The sequence below is a fragment of the Panicum virgatum genome, chromosome 9N, assembly GCF_016808335.1.
Source record: "Panicum virgatum strain AP13 chromosome 9N, P.virgatum_v5, whole genome shotgun sequence".
NCBI classification, from domain to species: Eukaryota; Viridiplantae; Streptophyta; class Magnoliopsida; order Poales; family Poaceae; genus Panicum; species Panicum virgatum.
In genome coordinates, this window is record NC_053153.1 from 18756000 (window position 1) to 18776089 (window position 20090).

Genomic DNA, 20090 nt, shown 5'->3' on the forward strand with positions numbered 1-20090 from the left:
GAAACAATCTTCACGTGCGGAGCTTGAGCCACTCGCCATCCCGGGTTCCTTGGTGTAGATCTGCTCTTGGACAGCGGCGGCGGTGTAGAGGGGTCGACGGTGGGCTCTAGCGCACCCTTAGATTGGCTTAGGGTTTTGTCGGTGGGAAAACCGGTGGCCCGATGAAACTCGTATCGAGAGCCCCAGCTTTCACCTCTATTTATTCTTGCGCTGTGCGATAGGAGCCCACCAAGCAATGGAGAGTTGGACGTCCTCGATCAAAACGCGTGGGGAAGTTCGAGTTGGACTCTTGCAGTTGAGCTTAGTCCAACCCGAGATCAATTCCAACAGAAAGAACACGGCGTCACACACGAATCCGATCCGGCCGCGCGCAAGAAATCACTCAGCACGCACTCGCTGTGCGGGCCACAGACAGTGCGTGTGTATTCTCCAGATCAATCAGACATGGATGATGGACTGGTAGCCTGGTACGCCGCATTCATCATGGTCCCCAATAAGCTCCAAACTCCTAACATTCCGGCCGGAGTATCTATCAGCCAACTCAGAGCAGAATAATCTGTTCCCTCTCTCGATCGATCTCCTTGCCGTGTGGACACAACAGAACGCGGCATACAGACGATGATAGGCAAAAGCTAGCAGCAGCAGGAAGGGTGCTTGCAGAAGCTTCTGCAAGCAGCTAGCACAGGTGCACATCAGCATGTGAAAGGAGAATCTGCATGCTTGTTGCTTGCTTGCTTTCTCTCCGAATTTAATGAAAGCCTATAGCTAGTCAAATAAAGGGGTACAGTGACACACCGGCACAGTACATGTACACGTTGCTTGAGCTCAGATTCGTCTTGATCGGATCCGGCGATCCGTTAGTCGTCGCCGCCGCAGCCGTCGCTTGCACCATGCCGTGCCCCGTGCAGCGCCGCCGTCGGTTCTCAATGTCGTCGGCCCCGGCCTGCGCTGCTTCCGCGTTTTCCACCTCGCTTTCTGCCTCCAGCGACAGCGGTGGCATTATATGTAGATTCAGTCTGGCGCTGCTGCTTCGATCTGATCTGATCTGGTTCAATCGATCTGTACATCGGCTGGGACGACCTAGCTAGCAGCTAGCTAGCTGCTCAATCGATCTGTCCCTGGCTCCCTGCTGCCTGAAATTATCAGTGGGAAGTGAGAAAGGCTAGCTGCTTCAATCTCCGAAGAACGCATTGCATGTTTGGATGCATTCAGATTTAGTCAACTTACCACTTCCTGAAAGCCGTCCATCACAAAATGAACGGTTAGATCTGTATGAACAATACATGTGCTAAGTATCAAACAGTACCCATGCAGCAGTGTTTTGCTACAGTATTTATTTTTATCTTTTAACGCAAGTTATATGGTGAGTATCGGCCTCCGTCCACGAGCTCCATGCGCTAGCTCATACTGTATATATAGGATCAAACTAAAGGACAATGATTGTCTCAAAAGGAAAAACTAAATGAGACAATGTCGGTACATTAAATATTATTCAATCACGCACACACATTCTAATCGTCAGCACTCACCACTCAGCACAGCGGCCCCGTTCGGTTGAGATAAAAATCACTGGCTGGGCTGGGCTGATGGCCGGAATGCACAGTAAAAGCTGGAATTTACTGTTCGTGCTGGATGAAGCTGAAGGAATTGACTGAAGGAAAGAACGGCTGGCTGCACATGATCTGCCGAACGGCTGCCCAGCGCCGTCTTTTTAGCTCAGCCGAACGGGGCATTTGTTAAGTACTACGGATAATTATATTAAACACTTGGACCGGGATGTGAATACTCCCCGCAGCAGAGGCGCGCGTACGCCGTCGCCAAATTGATGGAATCAAATAGACAAGAGCTCAGGAAGAGGACCCATCATGCGTGATAGCGATACGCCCCGTCCCGCACGCTCGATCGCGCGCGCCATGCCGGTCGAGGCCGTCTTCTCCACACGACGCCACACAACTCATACACACACGCTGCTTGACAACTGCTGCGTACGTCCACCGCCTCCCCCTCTCCCGGTCCACACCTATCCATCTCCCTCCTCGCGACCTCAAAGCTTCAGGTTCCTCGCTAGCTTGCTCGCTCCTATAAATTGGCCTCCCCGGAGCTCATACCTTGCTTCATCACTCCGATCGATCACGTAGCAACAACTGTCCGACGATCAGCTCATCACCGGCCGTGATCGACACCGTTGTGTGCGGTCAGAGACAGTGCGCGAGTGCAATGGGCGCTGCTACCGTGGCCGCCTCCTCCTCGTCTTGGTCCATGACTGTCGTTGCCTTGGTGGCGGCAGCTTCGTTCCTGGCGGCGACGACCACGGCGGCGCCCGTGCCGGCGATCTACGTGTTGGGCGACTCCCTCGCGGACGTCGGGAACAACAACCACCTGCCGACCATCCTCAGGGCGGACTTCCCGCACAACGGCATCGACTTCCCGGGGGGCAAGGCCACCGGCCGGTTCAGCAACGGCAAGAACTCCGTCGATTTCCTCGGTGAGTCTCATCGATTGATGTGTTCATTGTTCCAATAAGTACTAGTAGGATCGTCACTGTTCGTTACCTGCATCTGGTGGAGTACTATGCATTGGTTTATGTGTTAGTCCTTGTGTCCTATTATTTGAAGCTAGCTAGCACGTCACAAGGTCTGTAAGTCAGTTTAAACTAAACCGTTAAAATTTGCAAAACTGCACCAAAACTTACTATGTCAGCACACAGCTCGTCATGCGAAAACGATAATAATCCAGCTTATTTTGACTAAAAACTTTATTAGTATATATGAATAATGTGGCAGCAGCCTCACTTAACAACACCGGCTGCAATGTCACGATCACTTTCTAAACATTTGACGTAGTCTCATGCATGCATGCATGCAATCACTTTGTACTTCAGCATACGCATGTGAAGTATAATTCTTTATTTTCTCCTTTTTTTTCATATAAGAATATTCTAAAGTTGGAGCAACGATATTTTGCAAATTAATTTCTTGCGGTGATTATAACAATTTTGTGTTCCCCATCTATCTGAGATAAGTGGTGTAGCTAGCCCAATATATGAAACATCTGGGACCAAGAGAAATCCTCACATTTCTTGTTATCTTGATTTATTTATTTATTTATTTTTGTGCATGCCATGCTTTTTTTCCCATCTGAAATAAACAAAAGAAAAAATGTCGCTTGGTGACCAGTCATCCGATAAGCCCATTTTGGCGCCATTGTGCATTTGTCTTTCGCGGGTCAAATAAGTTCAGAAAGGAGGACCCGGCATGTGGTGCAATACGTTAACAAAATTCTTGCTTGCATGACCTGTCATGCGCGTTTGATGTCGACAGCTGAATTTCCGAGTAGAATTTATTTGTCATTGGTTTTTTTCTTATCTATGATTGAACTTAGCTGTCTTGGTTGACCGATCTTTTTCGAAAACCAGGTGCCTCCGATCTATAATTTCATAATTTTTCTCACATTCCAACTGTGACACCCTGAAATAATGTTGAATACAAGAGTGTTTCAAGCATGTATGGCAAGTCATGTGAATGCCTGGTTGAGCAGAGCATGATAAGGCCTCATTGATCAGGAATATTTTATTAAGTCTCTATATTTGGTGTTCATGCAGCCGACAACCTTGGGGTGGCGAGCCCGCCGCCATACCTCGCCCTGTCCAGCAACGCCAACTACGCGAACGGCGTCAACTTCGCTTCCGGTGGTGCCGGCGTCCTCAACTCCACCAACAAGGTGCGCCAATCTTCAAAACATTATTGCCATTTCAGAGAAAAGTTTGATCAGTCGAAGAAGAATAATTCTTATTGTTAAGAACACCGAACTGACGTCCGATCGACATGAATGATATGATGCCGTGCAGGACCAATGCATCAGCTTCGACAAGCAGATCGACTACTTGTCGTCGGTGTCGGCGTCCCTGGCGCAGAGCCTGGGCCAGGCGCAGGCGGCGGCGCACCTGTCCAAGTCCCTCTTCGCCGTCACCATCGGCAGCAACGACATCATCCACTACGCCAGGTCCAGCTCCGCCACGGCCACCGGCGCCGGCGACCCGTCGCAGCAGTTCGTGGACGCCCTGATCCAGGCGCTCACGGGCCAGCTGCAGCGGCTCTACGACCTGGGCGCGCGCAAGCTGGTGTTCCTGGGCACGGGGCCCGTCGGCTGCTGCCCGTCGCTGCGGGAGCTGAGCGCCTCCAAGGACTGCAGCGCCGTGGCCAACGGCGTCTCCGTCCGGTACAATGCCGCCGCGGCGTCGCTCCTGGGCGCCATGGCGGCGCGCCACCCGGACATGCGCTACGCGCTCTTCGACTCCTCGGCGGCGCTGCTCCGGTTCATCGACCAGCCGGCCAAGTACGGGTTCGCTGAGGCCAGGGCGGCGTGCTGCGGGCTCGGCGACATGAACGCCAAGATCGGGTGCACGCCGCTGAGCTTCTACTGCGCCAACAGGACCAGCCACGTCTTCTGGGACTTCTACCACCCCACGGAGACCACCGCGCGGAAGCTCACCAGCACGGCGTTCGACGGGTCGGCGCCGCTCATCTTCCCCATCAACATCAGGCAGCTCAGTGCTCTGTAGGCAACCTGCAATCAGAGATCCAGAGTATATATAGGTGTTGTGTATAGACTATATTGTGGTGATAGAAGAAACCAAAGGATATATACGTATATGGCCATCATAGAAGCTTGGTTGTGCATGTACTAGGGATTTAGCTGAAGTATAATACATCATAATCAAAGAAAAAAAAAGCAAAGTATGATTTACAGTCAATTATACACACTACAGTTATTTGACAAAAAAACCGTCATGGGCACAACGTTATCTGTTAGTAGTAAATTGTATTGTATTCTTGCTCTTGAAGCGACTAAAAAAACTAGAGAAACTTCACCTCATCTAACTGGCAATCTGTCCTGTATTTCACACCCTGGCTGTTTTTTGGCGACGATGTTACATTTCACAACTCATCGGAAAGAGCTGGATCAAAGCCCATCTTGGATTTGGTCCACTTAGAATAAAGCCCAGACAAATCCAGCCCATTCCCTAATCTCAGTATATGCGTGATGCGTCTGCTCAGGTAGTCTGCACCACTGCCAAGTGGCTCCTCCCTCCCGTCCACTGACTGACCACTGCTCACCAGGTGCACCGTGCACGGTGCCTTTACCTCCGCCAGCGCCGGATTCCTTGTCCTCAACGCAGGCTGCCTCCGCCGCCGACACCAGCTTCCGCCATTGCATGGGTACCGGGGTCCCTGTAGGTTAAGGTATTGGCTACTCTTATTACAGTTCCAATGAAGTATTTGCGATTCAAAATCTGGCAAATTTCGACTGAGATGCAATGCAGCTGCAACAGAAATTACTGCAAAACTCAAATGAATGACCAAATTGGACTTAATATGCTGATCACTTAGTAGATGGATCTGCTCACCCAGGGGGAAAATTCTGGTCAAGCAAAAGCACCAAGTCCCAACAGCAACATTGAAGAAGTTTCAATGCTAAATGTGTGAAATAACAGTGTTTAACTTCACAAACTAATGTAACTGAAATTCAATAAGATCCGTCTTGGCTCAACAATATCAGGAATAATGGCAAACTTTTTGAAGCACACATTGAGGACTAAATCATGACCACCCACTAGCTACCATTCCACTCTAATGGTCCTTCTAATACTTGTCTTTAGTTTTTTCAAAGTTCACAGAAATGTCTCCCAGAAAAAAGAACTGTAGTTTCGCATATGAGATATAGTGTTGTAATCCATATAGAAGCTTCCTATCACTAGTCATATGTATTTCAGTATTTGGCAACAAACATGAAAGAGGTATTTACCAGTCGCCATCTTGCCTGTGCTCATTTATCTCTTTCCTCGACCCTTATGGGCAGGATATACTTCCTTGCCAGGTCCCAAAATTCCCTCAAGAAGAAATTCCAGATTAAACATCTTTGTGTACTGACGAAAACCAAACCTACAAAATGATCTAATTGTACCCTCAAATATCATGTGATTATGAACAAAACCTCTTCTTTCAATTTCCTCGAATATATCAAGGATGTTCAAGATTCTTTCCTTGCGACCAAGCCTGTTTATAAGGGCAGTAAGAAGATCCTTTGACAGTCTACTCTTGAGAGATTCTTTAAAACAATCAGTAGCCTTATCAAATTCTCCTTGTCGGCATAATCCATCAACCATTATGGTATAGGTGACTTCATCCGGAGCAATGTTGGCTACTTCTCTCATGTACTCAAACATGCTGTCCGCATCACTAGCCTTCCCATGATAGTAAGACCAATGGATAAGCGTATTGTATGTCACAACATTTGCAGGAAACCCATGATTAAAAACCAATTTTTTTACTACAGAAAGCTTTCCCCTGGTGCAAAAACTATTAATCAAAATGTTGAATGTACGCGTGTTCGGGATGATGCCTTTCTTGATCATGTATGCCAAGAGCTCCAGAATAGCCAACCATCTGCCTGTGTCACATAGTCTGCTCATCACAGTGTTGTATGCAACAACAGCAGCACACCAATCTAACTCTGTGCTCCTCTCTAATAAGGGAATGACTTTTGAAAACTTTGAGTTCCAGCAACAGCAGTTTATGACAATACTCAAAGTAAAAGCTGTGAGTTTCAAACCTTCACATTGCATATCCTCAACCAGCCGAAGTGCTTTCTCACCCATGCCTTTCTTGCTGAGAGCATCCATATATGTATTATAGGTCACTGAACTGGGCTTGAGGCCCTTAGTTTTAATCTCAACCAAAACCTGCTCGACTTCATCGAATCTGCCATCATCACATAATGCCTTGATCAGAATATTGTAAGTGACAGAATTGGGTGGGCAACCGGCACCCTCCATAAAGTCTATGAGCTTCCTAGCCTCCTCAATATGGCCATCGCGACAATAACCCTGCAAGATGGGGGTGTAGGTGTGCACCATCGGGCGGCACCCCTCCTGCAGCATCCAATCGAGCACGCCCCACGCCTCGTCAAGCTTCCCCGCGCGGCACAGCCCGGTGACGAGCGTGGAGTAGGTGCCTACGTCAGGCACCACCCCGTGGCCCCGCATCCCGCGGATCTCGTCGTACGCGAGGTGGAACTCCGCGGTCCGCCACGCGTAGAGCTTGACGAGGATGTTGAAGGACGACGCGGTGGGCGCCACCCCGGCCGCGAGCATTCCGTCGAACACCTCGCGGGCCTCCGCCGCGCGGCCGTCCTCCGCGAGCGCGTTGAGGAGCGTGTTGTAGCAGAGGACGCCCGGCGCCGCGCCGGCGGCCGAGGCGGCTTGCGCGAGCTCGGCGAAGAGGTCGGCGACCTGCGCGACGTCCCCCGCGCGCGCCAGCGCCTTCATTGCCATGTTGCAGTCGCGCTCCAGGTCCAGCCACCGTTGCGCCGGCTGCTGCTGCTGCGGCTGAGGGGGCGGGGGCGGGGAGGCTGCCTCCGGCTCCAGCGCGGGCGAGGGCGGGAGGATCCTGGCTTCGTCGACATCGTCGGAGTCGTCGGAGGAAGACGAGGAGGGGAAGGGCATGACGAGGTGGGCGGCGGCGGAGGAACCCATGCGCTGGCGGAGGAGGAGCCGAGCGGCAGGGGAGAGAGCGGCTGCGCGTGCGATGGTCGCCACCGAAGGGGAGCTGCGGCGGCCGCCGGGCGGGGCATGGAGGTGTCGGCGGCGGCGGCGGCGCCGTGGGGGGAGCTGAATCCAGTTAACCTTTCACTGCCAAAGCACAAACCAAAGAGCCGCGCCGCTTGCTCGGTCAATGGGACGAAACGAAATCGCCACGGCTTCCAAAATGTGAGTGATCTCTCTTTGCAGTAGCCCACGGCCCACCCCCGAGATGGCTAACCTTTAGTTTTTCAGTACTTTCAGAGCCCACAGTTACTTTCAGTAAATGCTTACTTTAGTTTTTCATAGTGCCATGTACTATTAGAATAATTAATTAGTTTCCCATAAAAAAAGAATAATAATTATATTACCAGAACTATTAAAAAAATCCTTATCACGCCTAGAACGACAGTAATAGACCAGTCAGAATATCAGAAAATTGCGACATTTGGATGGTGTTGTGCTCTTCTTTGTTGATGGTTTACACTTTTCTTATATGTTCATCAAGCATAATCACTGCCATCGCTGTAATCGATGGCCATTCCACTTGATTGCCCAGCTTCCAACATTCTGTCGTAGAAATCATCATCTTCATCCTCGCTGAAAACTTCAAAATCGTCCTCGCTATCATCCCTTATAGCTTCGACTACCTCTTGATCATAGCTTGCACCATCATGTTCTTCTAGCTGCGTTTGCAAGATCTTAATCAGTTATATGATCCGAATGCGAGCAGCAACTGATAGTTGACAAATGAATATTAATTCAGAGACATCAGCATGTCTGTACCTGATATTGGGGTCCTGGCATTTGAGCTTGCTGCCACTCGGGCCATTCTTGCAATTGAGGACAGTTTGTGACAGTAGATTGTTGAACCTTCTGTGGGAGTGGTTTTAAAGGGAGTTGCAGGTTTGGGCAATCTTTTATCTTCAGAAGGCTGAGGGATTCAACACTGCACAGTCCTTCTATAGAGAACAGCTGTTTGCATCCGGTGATCGCTAGTCCCTCAAGCATTGGCAAGTTTTCAAGTTTGATCTCCTCTGCTTTTCTCAAGAACAAACTTTTAATGTCCTGAGGAGTTGAAAATTCAGACAACTTCTTACAGTTTCTTCACCAATGTTGCCCTTCAAGACTAAGTGAGCGAGGCATGGAACTGCTGGAAGTCTAACCACCTTCTCACAATTCATGATGACCAACTTCTTCAGATTGGATGGCAATTTTTTTGGAAGAATTCTCAATTCATTACTATCCTTGATTTTCAACTCACAAAGAGAAGGGAACTCATTTTCAGAAATTTCATACCACTCCACCCAGTTTGGCATGTCCTGAAACTCTAGTTTCTCCAGAGCTGGGAATGGCTCCATGGAATCCTGGCCATAAAACTCTCGCCCAATTCGCTCTACACATTCCATATGGATGATTACAAGTTCACGGAGTTGAGGCAGTTGACCAAGAGCTGGAAGAAACTTGCATTTTTGCTTCCATAATGTCACCTTGGCTAAACGTGAGAAGGCAGGATCACCCAACCAGCTTGGATATTTGTAGCCACTATAGTTGACTACCTCTAGCTCCTCAAGGTTCCTCTGTGGCTTTAAGCTCTCAAATACATCCTCATCCAATTCTGGTGCTGATGTCACATTATTCTGATTAACAATATGTTCACATTCAGCAGCGTAGAATCCAGCAGACCAGTCCAATCTCAGAATTTGCAAATGCTTTTTACTGACCAGGTTTGCTGTCTAAGCATCATCAATGTTGGTGACTCGACTTAGCCCTGTGATGCAAAGTTCTCCATGAATGTTCACCAAATGGTGTAGTTCAGCAATGTTGCAGTGCCAGTTGCCAGTTCCCACACTATATCTTGTCAATGTTTTTAGCCTTGTTAACTTCCCAATTCCTGTTGGCATGGATAGAGGAGACCAGAGATCTAAACAGAAATGCTGAAGGCTGACCAACTTCTGAATGTCTTGTGGAAGCTCTCTAAGCATGTTAGTTCTTGCATCCAAAACCTTTAAGTTATATAGGCTGCACATTGATTCAGGTAGCTTGGCAATTCGTGTTTGAAAAATACAGAGGTACCTAAGTAGCTTCAGTTCTCCTATTGACTCTGGCAATGATGTCAATGCACTACGACTTAAATCTAAGGCTCTCAGATGTCGGAGACCCCTTAGATCCTCCGGAAGTATAACGTTGATATGATGAGAGAACAACTTGGAGAAGCATCTTCTGTTATTTTTGAAAAGAGAAGAATAATGCCTCTTGTTATCGTCCAAAGCATTTATAACTTTAAGTACCCTAAGACCTCCAGTAACTGGCAAGGTATGCAGGTCTAATATCGTATGATCCGAAGAACTCACAGCCAAGGATAAATACCTAAGATTTTGTGATGCGTCATTTAAGTAAGGCATGTATTGAGTATCCAATTTCAAAATATCTTCGCCTGAGACAAATTTGGCCAAATCAAGGAAAAGGTCATGTATGGTGAAGCAATTGTGTCCTTCATCAAGTAGTACTCTCTGAACCATAGTTCTGTGCAACAAGTCATTAAAATATCGATTGCCAATGTTCTCAGGGTTTTGATGGCTAGTCTGCTTAAGGATGCCCAAAGATGTCCAGAGATATATGACATTTTCCTTCAAGAAAATATGCCCCTTGGGGAAGAGCGTGAAGAAAACAAAGCACCGTTTCAGATGAATCGGCATACGGACATAGCTCAACTTTAAGGTTGGCAACACAATATCCTCCCTTATTGGTAAGTCCCAATGTTCACTATCCAATATATCAGTCCATGTCTCCTCATCTTCTTCAAAGCGAAGTGCGCTTCCGATTGCTTTGACTGCCAAAGGCAGGCCTCCGCATTTCTGAACAATTTTTCTGCCAATTTCTTCAAAGGCTTTTTCTATATTTTGATCTTGGCGACAAAAGGCCAACTGCTTAAATAGCTGCCAAGATTCATCAAAAGGTAAGCAGCCCACATGGTAGGGAGGCATTGTCTGGAAAACTGATGACACATTTATGTTGCGGGTAGTTACAAGTATTGCCCCTAATTGTGCAGTCGACATCGCTGATAGCAAGGCATCCCAAAGGTCCTTCCTTTCGCTCCATACATCATCAAGAACTAGTAAGAACTTTCTGCCAACAACTTGTTCCATCAGCATATACTCTAACTGGTCCAATTCTGTTATCTGACAAGGTTTTCTTGTAAATGAAATAATAATTTTGCTCATGATGCTTTTAAGATCAAAGTTCTCTGATACATGGACCCATCCCATCAGCTCAAATTGCTTTGTGATCCTTGGATCATTGTAAACTATTTGAGCAAGTGTTGTCTTCCCTACTCCTCCCATCCCAATTATAGGAAGAACTGATGCATTATTTTCTCCGCAAGCTCCATTCATTGAGAGCAACAACTTGACTATGTTTTCCTTATCATCATCTCTGCCAATAACAATCGGTTCCTCGACATGTGGGGTAGTTGGCCTTGGCAGAAAGTCTTCCTCCTCCTCCCTAAATGGTGCATCTGCCTCATCCAGATAGAGATCATTCCATGCCTTTGTGATCTCCTTAAATCTTTCAAGAATTCTTTTTACCCTGAGGGCCAATTCATCTGGAACTGGAACCATCACAGGGTCTGTTTCTGGTTCCTGGAACGAAAAACTTTAGTCAAACAGAATCTGATATCTATATTTGTATTTGTATTTGTATTTGTACCTTTGTCATTATTTAGTAAATTGAATTTAATGCAGCACCACTAAAAAGATGCACTGGACCTAATCTCGTTTATCATGCCCTCCTCCCATAACAATATAGTAGTAAACATGTCTAACACTACAGTTTGAAAAGAATACAAGGTAATCAACATCCTTGTGATCAACAAATGAAAATCAAAGTGTCAGGGAAGCAACTACAAGTACCTTCTTGTCGCCCTTGCGCTTGCGTTTACGTGCGCTTCTGTCTTCAGGACGACTGTCTGGATCATCCATCCTACGACGCAGCAGCTCAAACTTGTACTCATCGATAGCATCCTGCGCATCATAGGCGAACTGCTGGAGCTCCCTCAGTCGAAGCCTTCCAGACTCATCTCTGATGCTATCCTCATCTATTGCCTCCAGTGAGCGCTGGACCGAGGCCATCCTCCTCTGCAGCATCTGCACATCTCTGATTGCAGAAGTTTGCTGCTCGTCAGATGAAGAGGATGGAGGCCCGATCGGTGGAGAAACCAAGGAAGCAAGCTTGCTTGCTGTCCATTTGATGATTCCAGATGCAATCAGACCAGCCATCTCTCCACTCCAGCTCCTTCCTGCTAGCTGAAAGAATTTGGGTTGACTAAACTGTAGGATGGGGCTTGCAATCCCAAATAACAAAAGTCAGTACAACGTTAGGCCTGGAGTGGAGAGCATTGACTTTGCTGTATGATAGGGCAATGCACATGGAGGCTATTACTTCTATATGTACCACACTTGTCTAATCGTTTAGTGGCCCAAGGCTGGTTTGGCAAACTGGTTTTCAGTCGAAGAGACCAGCGCCCTGGTGTGAAAGGGATCAGGAAGGAATCATATATAGCATGTTATGGTGGACTCTCTGCCACATCAATACTTGAAAATAAAGCAGAGAACAATTCTTCTTGGAGCCTGAATTGACTTTCTATTTTGATTTATCATCAACTAAGATTCCTGTGTATTGGTAGTCAATGAGAAAAAAAATGAATATAAAATTTTACATGTAAGAAGAATAGTTACAGTTTATGCTAATTCGGTGCAGAAAGTGAAGTTCCCATGCATCCGGATGATGTTGAATAATTATGTATGTTAATATTGCTATAAGATTTACAACAATGTCACACCAAGTACAGCGTCGCTGCCAATTGGTCATACGATGCAGGCAACGCTAACCGTATATAGGAGTGCAGGTAACCGCACAACACACACTAAGAAATAAGAATAATACAAATGCAATGCAGCATTACATCAAGTTTATCCGACATGGCGACATGATTCCCACACGTGCTTCCTCATACATCGACAGAAAGACGAGAGCATGAGAATGAGGCATGCTACTTGAAAGAGTTCTCTATGTCGATTACGAAGCGGTATTTCACGTCTCGATTGACGAGCCTTGTGAGAGCCTCATTGATATAATCTATCTTGATGATCTCAATCTCTGGATAGATTTTGTTTGCTGCACAGAAGTTAACCATTTCTTGGATGTCTTTTGTACCTCCAGTAATACTACCAGACAAGGTACGTGCACCTAGAAAGGCAGTTCAGGTTAGATCTAAATGGCCTAGCTTCAGTTACCACGTTTCTTTTCACTACATGAGTATCAGAATAGAGAATTACCAAGATTAAGGCTTGCAGGATGCACTTTGATCTCACTTGGAAAGCACACTATTGCCATCACACCACCAACCTTAAGGAGTGAGAGATACGGATCAAATGGATGGTCACCAGAAGCAGTGTCAACTATGAAGTGCAGAGAGTTTTTGAGGGACTGCAAAAGCAGGAAATGATATAGTTACAATCAACTGCTGATTAAGTGGAACAAGCATTATTTAGTAACATATCTTCATTCTCAGCATAACTATTCATGGTCATATGCAGCACTGTAAACCTGGATCAGAATCAAGTAGCAAGAAAAATGAGAAAAAGTGATCCACTGATCTGTTCTTTTCTTGCAAAAATAATGTGATTTGCACTATCTTTCGCGATAAAATGAATGGATAAAAAAAACATTTTCCACCAAAAGGATGGTGTTATAAATGATACTAACTTTCTCACCATTTCTCTACTAGTACAAAATTATGTGATCTTATCAAGAAGAAAAATGTGGCATATTAGGTACACTAAAATCATGCAATGTCCAGTACCTCCATCTGCTGTGTGTTTGATGATATAACAAAATTATCTGCTCCAAGGAGGTTGATGGCTTCATCTCTCTTTGATTCACTTGTACTGAAAACTGTGACCTTAAGACCAAAGGCTTTACCAAATTTCACTGCCATGTGACCCAGCCCACCTAGTCCAATGACCCCTAGTGATTTTCCAGGTTGGTTCATGTTGTGTCGCATCATTGGAGTATACACAGTAATTCCGGCACATAGAAGAGGTGCTGCCTTTGCCAAAGGGTAGCCATCTGGTATTTTGAAGCAGTACCTGAAATGACATTGAATCAACAGAAAATGTAGTTTCGGTATCAGGCAAGTTGTATTGGACAAACATCAAAATGTCAATAATATTACTTATATGGACTTATATATTATTCTTTCATCGTGTATTGACTTTGATGAAAATAGTTGCACAACTAGAAACAAATTACTCACCTATCATAAGAAATTAGATAGCATATTGAATATGACACAGTATGATTAAATAGGCAAATGGAATTACAACAGAACAATATAACATTTCATCTCTAAAACTAGTTTTTTTCATCAATATCACAGAATCTTGTTTGAACAGTCAGTTAAAGTGGTACTGCCATACCTTTCATGGACTACAATGTGAGTGGAGTAACCCCCTTTTGTGACAGTGCCATCTGTATCAATGCCATTGAAAGTAAAAACTGATCTTGGGCAGTGGTTCTCTAGAGAGCTATTGCAATTCTCACAATCTCGGCATGAGTTCACATAGGTTCCAACACCTACATGGTCACCTACTTTAAAGCCTTTGACGTCTGAACCGACCTCAGTTACAACTCCTGCTATCTCATGCCTGCAAACATCATTTTCAGACAATGAGCAACACTTTGTCAGCACTCCTGACTATGATGTGTTGTTTTGTCTGAGGTATTCAATGTATATATTGATCCAAAAAGCTTACCCAGGAACCAAAGGATATTTCGAATCATTGTGCCTATTTTGTGTCCAAATAACGTCAGCATAACAGACTCCACAGTGTGTAATCTTCAGCGAAACATCGCCACTTTGCACTGACCTGAAAATTGTATTGTAGTAGCTCACATAAGAAGATGGTATGAAAATGAAACCACCGAGCTAATCGCACAAAAGACAAACGCTTGCCATGTGCACTTAAATTTCTGCAGTCTCATCAGACCTAAAATGCCCACTCATTGACTCGTAGTAAGCATCAATTGCATGCCTTACTTTGACACGTGACAAGCAGAAACACCTGCACTACTTGATATGCTCACTTAAAAAATAGGCACGAAACACACTGAAAACCAAACATAATGTACATATAAAGTCATGGAAACAAGTCGGTCCATACATAGATAGATGTTCCATAGAGTCTAACAGAGAGAGAGAGAGAGAGAGAGAGAGAGAGAGTATTCAGAGTAATAAAAACGGTGCTGGATTTTTAACCAAAACAGAAAGGGGAGACCACCTGCGGTCAAACTTGTATGGTGAGAGAACTCCAGAAGGATCTCTCGCTGCCCAAGCATCGCAGTTGCCGTCCCCTGATTCAGAAGCCATGGGAACTCAACTGCAGAATCAATTGGAAGCCAAGTCAGCAAACAGAGGGAGGCTCGGCTCCAGCAGAAGCAGAGGTTCAAATTTTCAGATCGCCTCTGCCAAATAAACCTGTCGCCGTGAAGCACACACTGCTTCCATCAACTATTCATTCCCTCTTCTGTCCCCGTCCCTTAAAAATCTCAAGAAATCCTCAGACGAAATGGTTACACCACGGGAGCAAAGAAAGAACCCCTCACCTCTGGGGGGTCGGTCCCTTCCGCGCCGGCCGGTCCCCCAAACTCTCCTCGATGCACTGGCGGCAGGTAGGCGAAGGATTGGCGGATGCGGAGCGCGCCCGACTGGCGAGGAGATAGCGGTTTATATAGGGAAAAGGCGGCTGGTGGATTGGACGGGAGACGGCGGCGACAGAGAGCTGCTGGATCTGAATTCTGAAACCGTCGTCCGTCCCATCGCTGACTGAAACAGAGCGGCGCATCAGCGCGTGCGTCAATCCTCTCCGGCCTCGGACGATGTCGTGTCTCTCCTCCGTCCAAGAAGGCCCAGTTTGGCCCACGCCAAATAGACTGTTAGCTAAGACTGTTCGTACGGGGTGCGGTAACCCATCCGCAACGCCATACTGCAGTACCATACTACCGAAAAAATTACTGCAACGGGTGCGCTACACGGGTACGCTAAAGCAGCGGACGGCCTCCGCTCCGCCAAATACCGCGCGGTACGGACGAGCTGCTATCGGACGCGGCGCGGGACCCCGTGTCCATCGCGCGTCCGTCCCCAACCGCCGGCGTCGCCGCTTGGCTCCCCCGTCGCGCACACTGTCGTACAGGCCCGCCGCAGAGGAGGCGCGGCGCCATGGATGGCCAACGGCCTGCCCCGCGCGCAGCTCGGCGCGCGTCGCCGACGGTCCGCCCCGCGCGCACCTCTGCCTCCACCTCTGCCGCGCAGCTCGCGCTCGTCGCCGTACCGCCGTGGAGGGAGGAGGGGGCTGCGCAGCTCTCCGCCGCCGGAGAGGAGGGAGGGGGACGGAGGGCCGCCCGCGCTGGAGAGGAGGGAGGGGCCGGCCGGAGCTGCGGCGCGGGGACCGTCTCATCCATGGCCTCCACCTCCTTGACGGCGAGCCCTGCGTGGATCCGGCCGCCATGGAGGAGGAAGGGCGAGGGAGGAGCAAGAGGGAGGGAGCCCCGCGGTGCGCTCGCCGGATCCGAAGCAGCCGAGATAGGCTCCGCCGCCGCGGCCGGTGCGCGCGCGAGCTCTAGCCCTGCCGCCGCGGGAGGGGGAGGGAGGAGGGAGGATGGAGGCGCGAAGCCGGGGAGTGAGCGTGCCAGGGAGGGAGGAGCTCTCGGGCCGGAGCTCCCCGCCGGGCGCCTACGCCGCGGCCGTGCTAGCTCGGCGCGCCACGGGCGCCTCCGCCGAGGCCGTGCCTCCGCCGGCGCTCGCCTCCGCGGCGCGCACCCCTCCGCCGGCGCTCGCCTCCGCGGCCGCGCCTTCTTCCTGCGCGCCGGCGATTCCGGCCTGCTTTGGCTTCCTGCGCGCCGGCGTGTCCGGCCTGCTTTGGCTTCCTGCGCGGCCTGCTTTAGCTTCCGGCGCGAGCGATTCGTCAGGGGAGGATGCAATTTGGGGATGGCGACGAGCGGCGACCTCCAGGGGGCAGAGCAGGTGCTCGTCGGTGAAGGGAGGAGGGGCGGGGGCAGAGCGAGTGGGAGAGGGCGGAGTAGGGGAGGGCGGCGTGCGTGGGAGAGAGAGGAGGGAGGGAGGAGAGAGAGAGAGAGTGACCGGGGATATAGATGGCCATGCAGCCCGAGCCCGCTAGCCCGGCACGAGGCCCGTTTTTTTGGTCCGGCCCAAGCCTGGCGTGGCCCGTTGTCCTACGGGCCCGGGTAAGCACGGCCTGGAGTAGCAGGACGGGCCTGGGCCGCTCACCAGGCCCGTGGCACGGCCTGGGCACGGCCCGTCCTAACGGTCGGCCCGATGGCGGCCCGTTAAACCCCGCCCCCCCAACGGTCAGCTGCCGGCCTGCTGCCTGCCGGCTCAGCCCACGACCGCCCCCGCCCCCGCGCCATATAAAACTAGCCCCCCAAACCCTAACCCTAACCGACCACTCCACTTCCACTCGCTCTCCGTGTCTCCGCCTCCCTCTCGCTCTCGGCCGCCGCTCTACTCCGACCGTCCCCGGCTCCGGTGACCGTGACCTCGCCGCCGCTCCTCCACCGCGCCTTGAGCTAGCTAACCCCTTTCTCCTCGGCTCCTCCCTTCTCTCCCTTCTTCTCCTCTATCCTCTCTTTCTCGCCGAACTATGTGAGTTATTGTACTGTCCTCCGCCGCCGCTCGCTGTCGATTCTTATTTCTAATCGGTGCTTGTCTCGTATCCTCTGGGTTTCCCTCGTCCTCTCCGGCACCGGGCTCCGGTGGTAGCGCAGGTACGCCCTAAACCCTAACCCTAGATCTGCTAACCCTAACCGTAGATCTGCTCAACCTAAGCCTAGATCTGCTCATCCTAACCTAGATCTCTAAGTTTTCTTCTGTTTGCTCTGCAGGTCGGTGTCTGATGCCGAGTCTTCGTCCTCTGGCGTAGACATGGCCATGCGCCACCAGCGTGCACCATTGAGGAACAGTGCTGGAGGGCAGGGTCGGCCGTCCGGCCCATCCGAGCTTCGGGTCGCCATGGCCGGGGCGGATGTGTCCCACCTCCATGGCTTTGACTCCCAAGCTGAGGAGGAGGACCTGAAAATCGAGGATGATGACGACATCCGTGAGGATGCTGCGGCGCTATTCAGCATCGATGTCGGTGACGACGGCGTTCCGAACAACAATGTCATCAATGTCGACGGCGGCGATGGTGGAGGAGCTGCGGCCGAGCTGGCCGGGTGTTGCTCCATGGACACCCAAGGTACCACTACTTTTGGTAAGCACAAATCTAGTGTCTGGGCTGATTTTAAGGAGGTTAAGGAAAATGATGTTAGAGTTGCTGTTGTCTGTAACATGTGTGGTAAGCGCTTGTCTGCTAGATCTTCTGCTGGTACTGGCCATTTGATTAGGCACCAGTCTTCTTGTAGGAAAAAAACATGATCATGCTCAAAGGGTGCAGTCTAGGCGCTCTGAATCGTGATGGTTTTCATAACTGGGTCTATAATCCTGCTGTAGCTCGTACTGAGTTGTGCCGGTTGATTGCTAGATTGGACCTTCCATTAGGCATAGGTGAGACACAGGCCTGGGAGGATTACATTACTCGTGCTCATAACCCTCGATTTGCTAAGGTTTCTAAACAGAGTACCACTAGAGATCTTGGTAAATTGTTTGCTAATCGGCGTGATGTGCTTATGAAACCTGTGTTGCCTATTTCTTTAACTTCAGACATTTGGTCTGGTAATGCTAAGGAGGACTATATTAGTGTGGTTGCACATTATGTCAATGCTGATTGGGAGTTGCAGAAAATGGTCATTGGTTTTAGACTGATCGAGGTTAAACATTCTGGTGAAAACATTGCTGATAGTGTTGGTAGCGTGGTTGAGGAGTTTGGTTTGATTGATAAGATCTTTGCTGTCACCCTAGACAATGCTTCTTCTAATGCTAAGGCTATGGAGACTTTGACACCTATGTTCTTTGGTTATTTGGGTTCTGATCCTGCACCTACACCTTCTGATCCTCATAAGCGTAAGTATTGTCTTATGCATCAACGCTGTGCCTGTCATATCATTAATCTGATTGTAAAATCTGGACTGAAGAGGTTGAAACCTGTTACTGAGGATTTTAGAACTACAATTAATTTCTTGAACTCATCTAATCAAAGAATTGCAATGTTTAAAGAATATTGTAATGCTAAGGGTGTTAGATCTAGAAAATTTGGCTTGGACATGGATGTTAGATGGAATTCCACTTATCTTATGCTTAAACACTTGATTTTATGCAAGGATATCATAAATATTGGGAGGACATACCAATGCTTTATTCATATGCTTTCATTCTTGATCCTAGAGCTAAGATGAAAGGATTCTATAATGTGCTGCAATTGCTTTCTGATTGTACTGGAGCCTCTTACAGTTTATACTATGTTGAAGTCAAATCTGAATTGTATAAACTGTTTACCAAATATGAAACTAAGTTTGGTGCAGCAAGGTCTCAAAGGGTTCCACAGCCATCAGCACATTCAGGTAAGTAGAAGCAAGCTTGGGCAAAGATCTTTGGAGACCAAGCTGGTTCAGGTGTTGTTGGTCTCCCCCCTTGTAAGCATCTAGGCCCTTAAGGTTTGTTTTGGTGATTAATGACAACCATTACTGTGACTAATGAGTTTGTGCAGCTTAATGAAATCTTATCGCTCATTGGATCATATGTTAAAAGAGGCCTCTCAATTTGATTATTCAAAAAGGCGATCTCGGTTTTCAACTCAAGTATATAATAAGACTAAGGATCTTTCTAGTCCTAAGTGTCGCAATGTTGAGAAGGACACTTAGGTTAGTATAGGTTTTATAGTTTTGTAGAGGTCGCACTATTAAGAGGGGTTAAGGCCAAGTAACTTGAGCATGGACATGGTCAATCAAAAATGGATGCACACTATGGTCACTCAGGTTCTTAGAAGTTCAAATAAGTGGTTTTCAACTTATATCTCAAGAATATTTGGATTTCATTCAAGACTCAAATCAGAAAAGGCAAAACCAGAAAAAGTCTATACACCGGTTTAACCGACGACTCGAATTTTGTATACGTCGGTTAAACACAGTTATTAGAGTCTGGACAAGTACATACACCGGATCAACCGACGATATTTGAAAATTAACGTCGGTGCAGTTGTCTAGAACGTTGGTTTTTCCAGGGATTTCTAAGTTTATACTCACCGGTTAAACCGACGATGTTTGAAATTAACGTCGGTGCAGTTGTCCAGAACGTTGGTTTTCCCAGGGATTTCTAAGGTTATACTCACCGGTTAAACCGACGATGGATTTGAGTTAGCATCGGTGCAGTTATCCAGAGAGTTGGTTTTTCAGTTGATCAGTGGACAACTACACTCACCGGTTAAACCGATGTTACGTCGGTTAAATTGCCCGAGTTGTAACGGCTAGTTTTCTAAATGGGCAGTTTACATTCATCAGT

General features: G+C 48.2%; 3 protein-coding genes and 1 pseudogene across 4 annotated transcripts; 1 reads left to right on the forward strand and 3 right to left on the reverse strand.

Moving 5' to 3' along the window:
* Positions 1–1967: 1967 nt before the first annotated feature.
* Positions 1968–4753, forward strand: LOC120688546 (GDSL esterase/lipase At5g55050-like). Its single transcript, XM_039970905.1, has 3 exons — positions 1968–2485; positions 3602–3720; positions 3848–4753. Exons 1-3 carry the CDS (start codon positions 2218–2220, stop codon positions 4559–4561), a joined length of 1101 nt encoding a protein of 366 aa, XP_039826839.1. The 5' UTR covers positions 1968–2217; the 3' UTR covers positions 4562–4753.
* LOC120688545 (pentatricopeptide repeat-containing protein At1g09900-like) lies at positions 4697–7725 on the reverse strand. Its single transcript, XM_039970904.1, has 2 exons — positions 5806–7725; positions 4697–5231 (listed from the first exon to the last, which is right to left on the reverse strand). The coding sequence occupies exon 1, from the start codon at positions 7532–7534 to the stop codon at positions 5831–5833; it is 1704 nt and encodes a 567-aa protein (XP_039826838.1). The 5' UTR covers positions 7535–7725; the 3' UTR covers positions 4697–5231; positions 5806–5830.
* Positions 7726–7944: 219 nt separating this feature from the next.
* On the reverse strand, positions 7945–12208 carry LOC120688544 (annotated as a pseudogene).
* Positions 12209–12336: 128 nt separating this feature from the next.
* On the reverse strand, positions 12337–16784 carry LOC120688547 (probable cinnamyl alcohol dehydrogenase 1). 2 transcript variants are annotated; one of them, XM_039970907.1, is made up of 8 exons: positions 15245–15496; positions 15117–15177; positions 14920–15018; positions 14395–14508; positions 14059–14286; positions 13443–13728; positions 12916–13066; positions 12342–12826 (listed from the first exon to the last, which is right to left on the reverse strand). In XM_039970907.1, the coding sequence occupies exons 3-8, from the start codon at positions 15006–15008 to the stop codon at positions 12630–12632; spliced, it is 1065 nt and encodes a 354-aa protein (XP_039826841.1). In that variant the 5' UTR covers positions 15009–15018; positions 15117–15177; positions 15245–15496; the 3' UTR covers positions 12342–12629. The 2 variants fall into 2 exon arrangements, with proteins under 2 accessions (XP_039826840.1, XP_039826841.1); XM_039970906.1 differs by lacking the exon at positions 15117–15177 and having other exon boundaries at positions 12337–12826; positions 15245–16784.
* Positions 16785–20090: the final 3306 nt, after the last annotated feature.